Source organism: Hypanus sabinus, chromosome 5, assembly GCF_030144855.1.
Source record: "Hypanus sabinus isolate sHypSab1 chromosome 5, sHypSab1.hap1, whole genome shotgun sequence".
Classification (NCBI taxonomy): Eukaryota; Metazoa; Chordata; class Chondrichthyes; order Myliobatiformes; family Dasyatidae; genus Hypanus; species Hypanus sabinus.
The window spans coordinates 65,520,011-65,528,208 of NC_082710.1; the positions used below are offsets into that span (position 1 = coordinate 65,520,011).

General features: G+C 37.7%; 1 protein-coding gene across 2 annotated transcripts in view; it reads left to right on the forward strand.

The window, feature by feature from the left end:
• zcchc7 (zinc finger, CCHC domain containing 7) overlaps positions 1-7,565 on the forward strand; it is a 243,657-nt gene extending 236,092 nt beyond the window's left edge. For both annotated transcript variants that reach the window (XM_059970058.1, XM_059970059.1), the window contains exons 7-9: positions 4,907-5,002; positions 5,339-5,456; positions 6,627-7,565. In XM_059970058.1, coding sequence (XP_059826041.1) covers positions 4,907-5,002; positions 5,339-5,456; positions 6,627-7,192 — 780 coding nt within the window. In that variant the 3' untranslated portion in view covers positions 7,193-7,565. The remainder of the gene's footprint in view (positions 1-4,906; positions 5,003-5,338; positions 5,457-6,626) is intronic.
• Positions 7,566-8,198: the final 633 nt, after the last annotated feature.

Consider the following 8,198-nt stretch of genomic DNA (forward strand, 5'->3'; position numbering starts at 1 on the left):
ATCCTCCAAAACAAGTTAAAGTCAGTTGTAGAACTCTAGATAAAGTTGTACAGCAATAAAAAATAGATTACACACACACCAAATCCAGGGAGAGATTGTCAACAGCCCTTAGAGTTTCGATGAATAATGTCTGAATGATTCAAGTAAAGTCTGAGTCCAGAAAAAGTAATTTTACTACGAGAAGTACTTATCCACCATCTTAGGAGGTCTGATCGGGTTCCGAAGATGGCTGGATAGCCGGAAGACTTGCCACAAATGCTTCAGCTTCCTTGGCTGACTTAAGCCATTTGTATTTCCCAGTGTTAAGCTTGATTCGTAGATCAGCAGGGGAACGAAGAGAGGGTTTAAAACCACGATCAAAAAGCACTTTCATTGCGCCTTTAAACTCAGTGCGCATCTTTAAGGTCTGGGGTGCAAAATCTTCCACAAAGCGAAAGGTTGTATCCTGGAAAATAAAAGAACCTCTGCGACGTGCCTCTACAATCAGATGGTGTTTTACCTGGTGTTGATGGAAGCACAAGATGCATCTCCTTTAAATGCACAGAAATCGACTGCTGAAAATGGCATTCAGGACCTTCATGCACAGCCATTGTGATAGCAAATCTATACTTGTCTCGCACAGAAGTAATGATGTTTTAACAATATCATTATCGCTTTGAAACATTATCTCAGGCAAGAGATCACCAGCTCAAAGAATATGCTAGGTAACACCATTTTCTGGAAAGGCAAACTAGAAGAAGAATGCCATCTTCATGTGTTGTGAGCTTGGTCATCAAGAATGGAAAAATTCTGGCATCTCAGCAACTCTTGTGACCCTCCTACTCACTCCAACATAGAACCAGCATATACACCAACCTGGATCCCAAAGAGCATCAGTCCAATTCTTTGACTCATCCTTCTCAAGTATGGCTGCAATAAAAGTTCATCGCCATCTTGCACCCTATTATATGATGACTTTAAGCACTGTATTCAGAGTGACCTAATCTTGGTTCAGAGCAGTACCAATCAAGGCTGCATCATTTCCTCAACACCCCACTTTTAGTTAATGTTGCACTTCAGTCTAATAAGCTTACTGCTGAAGTGAAGATAATGTTGGGGAAAAATGATCAACCTAGTTCAACACCATGGACACAACAAGCCCCTTCACCAGAGGTGTCATATCCCTCTCACCTCCACCACAGGAACAAAATCACCATAACTCCAGTCATCAAGCTGCAATATGCAAATAACATTTATATCTGTGTCTGCTTGGAGGCTGAACACCAGGTAATCATTGACTCGTTAACAGTAGCTAATGAGACAATCTGCAAAACAAAGGTCCTCTGTCCTCTGTCCCTTTTGTACAACACTGCTTTCTGAGAATAAATATCCACTAAGAACACTTAGTCAGTGACAATGGACCACAGTTTGTTGCAGAATAGTTTGTCATTCCTGAATATAAATGGAATAAGACATATTACATCTGCACCATATCACCCAAGGGTAAGATTTGTACAAAATCTAAAGAATGCTCTGCAAACAATGTCAGCTGAACACACTACAGTCAGCCCTCCTTATCCGCTGGGGATTGGTTCCGGGACCCCCCCGCGGATACCAAAAAATGTGGATGCTCAAGTCCCTTATTTAACCTGTCTCAGTGAGGAGGTCTTAACTCTGACCTTATTTAACCTGCCTCAGTACAGTGGTCTTTAGGACCTGGCGCAGCTCTGAATCTGCAGTGTTTCTGTTCACGAAAGTAACCACGATCACAATTGAAAATAAGGTGGAAGTAATAAAGCAATCAGAAAGAGGTGAAACACCATCGGTCATTGGAAGAGCGTTAGGCTACAGTCGGTCAACGATCGGAACAATTTTAATGGAGTATGTGAAAGGCCCTGCCCGGATGAAAGCTACAGTTATTACTAAGCAATGCAGTGGTTTAATTATTGAATTACATACATTTCTTAATTGTTCTATATGCATAGAAAGGTAAAATATATGCTATATACTAAGACAAACGTTTGACTAACTGATGCTGAATAATACTGGATGTACCTGTTCCTACTTCAAATCCGACTTAAAGACGGACTCAGGAATGGAACTCATTCATAACCCAGGGATTGCTTGTACTTCAAAATCATCTCTAGATTACTTATAATACCTAATACAATGTAAATGCTATGTAAAATGGTTGTTACACTGCATTGTTTAGGGAATAATGACAAGAAAAAATAGTCTGTACATGCTCAAACAACGAGTGCTGGAGAGAGAACTTCTGGGTTTTCCCGATTCATGCTTGGTTGAATCTGCGCATGTGGGACTCGTGGATAGGGAGGGCCAACTGTATACTAACACTGAATCAGAAGTTCACCAATTTTCCTCTTTGCGTATTGCAATGAAGCACACTCCACAACCAACAACTCCTCAGCAATGCTGTTCCAGGGTCGTCCCTCGTACTCACACCACATGTCAGAAAGACCAGCTTTAGGCCTGAATGGGACAATTTAAAATTTACTATGCTTTGGATGTCTATATAGTAGTTGTATTATATTGTATGCTCTGTGTGTATATATAATGACTAGAGAGCAATATGTTATATGTTTGAATTGAGATCCAATCTATATTAAGTTGGAGTGTACAGCTAAGCAGGGAGGAGTGTACTGTATTTAATATTAGAGTAATATTGTAAATATATTGTATGATTAAGTTTTCTTTGTTGTTTACATAATTCATTATGGAGTATATGTAAGAATATGTATGAATGACATACGTCATTATGCCACCACAACATGTGTGCGCACCTCACTAAGAGAAAATCTAAATAGGCAAAATATATCATAGCTCCTGTGTTTTTCTTTCAATTAGTTTCCAGAGTTGCAAAACATAACACAAGGTACTACTGCATTTTTCATTAATAATGAGTGCTATAACATAGCATTTAGCGCAATACTATTAAAGCTTGGGATGTCAGAGTTCAGATTGCTATTTAGATGCCATTTGTAAGGAGTCTGTATATCCTCCCTGTGGAATGTGTGGGTTTTCTCCAGGTGCTCAGGTTTCCTCCACAGACCAGAGATTAATTGGTCATTGTAAATTATCCCATGATTCAGGTAGGGTTGATTCGGGCGGCTCAGAGGCGGCATAGTTCAAAGGGCTGGAAGGGCCTACCCTGCTCAGTATCTCTAAATAAAATAATGTTTTTTGTGATATTTTGAATGATTCCACAACTACTTTGAAAAAACTTGCTTTCAAATTGAATGTTATTAACTTGCTTATCTTTAAAGATGTCCCATGCTTTGACTAAAGATAAATAGACAGCATAGTGACACAAATGCGAGGAAATCTGCAGATGCTGGAAATTCAAGCAACACACACAAAATGCTGGTGGAACACAGCAGGCCAGGCAGCATCTGAGGGAGAAACACTGTCGACATTTCAGGCCAAGACCCTTTGTCAGGACAGTGACACAGCTAATGCAGCTGCTGTATACAGTACTGTGCAAAGTTCTCTGGCACATTTGTTTTATTTAGAAATACTGCATGGAAAAGGCCCTTCTGGCCCTTTGAAAAAGAGTTCTGCATAGTGCTGTATATTGTTTAAAATTGGAAGGTGAAAGGTGCTGAGGAAGTACCTAGCTTTGTATTAATGCAGTAGTATTTAGTGTTATTTGGTAACTGGAAAGGGATAATATACAGTAGCTATATATATGTGTGTGTGTGTGTGTGTGTGTGTGTGTGCGCGCGCGCCTAAGACTTCTGTTCAGTTCTGTAGGTGAAGTTTGGACATTCTGCTTGTGATCATATGGGTTTCCTGTGAGTGCTCTGGTTTCTCCCAGATCCCACATTGATAAGTTAATTGGCCACTGGGTGTAGGTGGTGGCATCCTGAGGGTGAAGGAGGGAGGTGACAGTTGATGCAGTGTGGGGAAAATACAGTAAGTTTGGATAGGATTAGTATAAAAATAGTTGTTTCATTATTGATATTAATGTTAATGATCTATGGAAAAAAATTGTTTATTCCCTCACAGCATTGTTAACTTTGCCATTAAATATTCACTAAGAATCTTATTCATGTATTCACCTCCGGGCATACATTGTCTTTTTGGAATCTATCGGCCGTATTCACTCATTAGTCATGGGCTGGAGTCTATATATTTTTTTAAGTTTTACTTTCCGGTGAATTGTCTGTGAATTTTCTTTTCAGCCTTCGATTATCCTAATCCTGGAGAGCTCCTTGACCCCCTATGGTGAAGGAATTCAGGATGCCAGCTGTCTTCTGTTTTGTAATGTGCTGTGCCAACTTTCATAATCCATATACTATATGTACAGCTATAACATGACATGATAGTTCTTATAATCATTGCCAAGGCTGAAGAAGCCAAAAATGCAAAATGCCTTTTTCACTATCCTATGCAACTGTGTTGCCATTTTCAGCCAGCTTCAGACTTGCTTTCTGAGCTCTCTGCTATTTATTCTTCACTTCCTACCAGAATGTGACTTATTATTTTCTCACTTTCCTGGTTCTAATGAAATGGTTCTTGACCCGAAACATGTTTCTCTTCCCTCTGATGCTGATTGACCTGTTGAATACCTTCATATTTTATGCTTTTATTATCACAGCATGTAGATAGACGCTAAAGCAATAAACAACATGATTAGCAGTACCTGACGGCTAAAGGAAATTTTGACATTCCAACTGCATATTTTCTGCATTGCCCAATGTCATTCCTCACCTTCACCTGCTCCTTGATCACTCTAATGATAACAACTTGCAAAAATGTAAAGTAGCTTTGATATACATTAGATGAGCCCAAAAATGGATCCTTTTTACATTCAATGACAATAATTTTTATTTAAATATCTTGAGGTATCATAATCTTGTTGCTGGTTTCTGAATGATTATAAAAATTGCTGTTTTCCGTGTTGCAGACCAATCAAGGACCAATAATAACTGGATCTAACCAGCCTGCTGCAAAGAAATCTATGTATTGCTACAATTGTGCAAAAAGAGGGCATTATGGTTATGTAAGTGTCAATCATTAACCTATAGAGAGAGTATCATTTTTGTGCTTCAAGTGTAATGCAGTTAAAACGATCATTGTCAAGTTGTATTAAAGTCAAAATGTATAATCTGAAGATTTACTGTCTCAGAAAAATAAATTTCTCAATTTATTTACTGTAATGTTGCATATTTGTAACACAAACATTAAAGTGTCAGCCTCTAATGGCATCCATTGCTCTAATATCTAGACGACAAATTTAACAGGATAAATTTGTGCAAACCAACAAATTCTGTATTCTGGATCGAAAATATATTATGATTTTCTTTATACTAAAGAGCTATGGTTTGGTAATTTGTAGGAATGTTCAAGCAGTTGGATGCATAAGCACATCTTTCCTACGTTACCACACGTGAAATACTATGATACTGAGAAGGACATAAAAAGAAGAGAATGGAGGATTCAGAGGAAAGTTGAAGGTTAGTCATTTTTAATGTTGGAGATAAAATTTGTATCACTCTCTGTAAAGAAACTGATCTTTTTTTTATTTGTAATGTACATTAGATTTCTGTGGAATGCAGGGACTTAAGTTGTGCCGCCAATTGTGAAAGAATTATTTGATAAGAGACAAGATAAAGAGAACCAACAATGGGCCACTGTCACCAGACTGAAATCAACTGGCTGATGAACAACATCAATGGAGCACTGGAAGACTAGTGTAGCCATTGATTAAAATCTATCAAATTCTATATTGAATATTTTAACTAAACTGGTATCCACTGCATTTTGAAAGTAACTTACTAGATTTCAATTAGCTCTTGGGTGGGGACAATATCCTATCTGAATTCAATCCTGAATGACCTGACAGTAATTTTGGCTGTTCTGAATGTTCTGTTAAATGAAATAGATTTCTTGTACTTTCTCAGTAGGATCCGTGGAATCCCTTTCCAATACCGCAGTTGGACTGTTTGTATATTTCAGGGAATACAAACCAAGGCTATGCTGCCTCTTACAACTGATAATTGGCTCACAATCAATTCAATTATCCTGATATCCCAGTGGTCTTGACTGCTGATCCCACTGTTGCATATTGGAGTGTTAAGTTCATTGCATTGGGTAACAGCCTTATTGCAAATCCAGAACCTTGTGACTCAAACTCCAGACATTGGAGTACAGAAATCTAGGCTGACAGCTCTGTATAAGAGAATTCTGAATTAGCTTATAAACCAAGATTGCTTGCATTCCACTAAATTGATGATTTATTTTTGATGCCTTGATCAACATCCCTAAAATCAGATCATGTCCTTTCAAATGTGATACTAGATTTATTCAGTAAGATTTACAATCTATGGGCTTTTTCCAGAACACTTCTACAAAGCCATTAGATAGTTGCTTCATTAAATTCCTCTACAGAAAGGAATCTGACTTCTTGGTTAATTCATAATTCCCAAGGCATACTAGGGATGACCCATCCCAATGGCAAATTAGAAAGAATTTTTTTGAACCAAATGTTCTTCAATTAGTTTAAACCTAATAATAATTATAAGTATTGTGGCCCATAGTTGAAAATATCGCAATCCTGGCATGATCACTGCATAGATGAAAAGTAATGGAAGTTAAGTTTCCTAACTTGACTGTTTTTCCTGCAGAACTTCAAGATGCCGGACTTCTTGAAATCAGCTTTCCTGCTAAGAAACAGTGCAAGGAGTCTGCAAGCAAAGATTGCCTTTCAAAGAAAGAAAAGAAAAAATGGAAGCAAGAGTTGCTGAAGAAAAGACCTAGGGAACAAGAACGAGGAGAGATCACCAGAAATAGTATGATGACAAAATGCAAAACAAAACTGCACCATCGTTTTTCCCCTGTTCCACAAAGGCTCAGTGACGGTGCTGAGGAAGATTTTCCAAGGGGACTTGGAGCGAGGTTAGCAGCATCCAATACTGCTCACCACAGAAAACACCAACGCTTTCTGTTTGTACACAGTAACCCACCACAGTCTGATGGACTACTGGATCAGATGAAGAATAAGAAGAACAAGATAAGGAAAAAGAAAAAACACTTAACTGCTTCTTTAAAGCATATAAAGAAAGGGTGGAAAAAGGCTAAAAAAACAAAAGTATCTGTTGTAGATAGTACAACATCCCCCATCCCAAATAATGTTTTAATAATAAAGCAGGCAAAAAAGCGCAAGAGGCTTTCTAAATTGCAGGAAGTGTAGACCAGTTAAAATAGTAAATAGTTGCATTTGTTTCTGGGAAAGTAGATGTCACATGGCGACAATTAAATAATGTAAACACTGTTGGTGTTAATTTAATTTGACATGGCATTCATGAACACATATCCACAGAATTCTGTGTATCACCAAGCCACTAGTGATGCTAACCAAAAAATGTGTGGATGAATAATTTGACAATCTTCCCAGGACTGCATTTGCATGTTCTGAGAAGAAAGAGACACCAAAACCAAAACGAAGGCAGTCCACATAATGGTTAAGCAAAAGCCTAAATTACTGTATAGGAAAGGAGAAACGTGTTATTTTTTAACTGGATTAGTAGTTTCACTTAATAAAGACTTTAAATTTTTTCATTGCAGTTACATGCTGTGAGGTTATATATTGTTCTTAAAGTTATGACCTCCAGAATGACATATTGCTTGTGCTATCACTTTACAAGTTATTAAATACTGAAGTATTCCTTGTTTAATAAATTTCTTAAAGTGAAATTTTCAGCTTCACCACAAGATTTATTGTCTTTTCCTGTTTATCCTGAGGAAAAATCTTCAAGATCCTGATTTTTAATTTACATCTTAATTCTGCATAAAAGATGTTTTATGAATGTTACTTGTCAAGAATGTATGAGAGGGAACATTATGGAAATTGAATGTTGAAAAAATGAATGGTATGGAATTAGTCACATTTGGTTGAATTAGCCTGTGGGAAGCTTATCATCATCTACTCACACTACCAAATCTGTCACCCTCCCTGGCTAAATCTGCATTGTCAGATCCTTTACAATTTTGACATCTTTTCTGAACCAGAGCTGAACTTGTAAACACAAATCTGGAACAACATTTAAGATCCTGGAGAAAATCTGGCTCAGACAGCAACTATAGAGGGAAATGAAAAGTTATTGTTTCTCCCGATAGATGCTACCTGACCTGCTGTATTTCTCCAGCATCTTGTGTGTTGCTCCATAGGCAAGCTTGACCTCATTTAGATCTTCCTT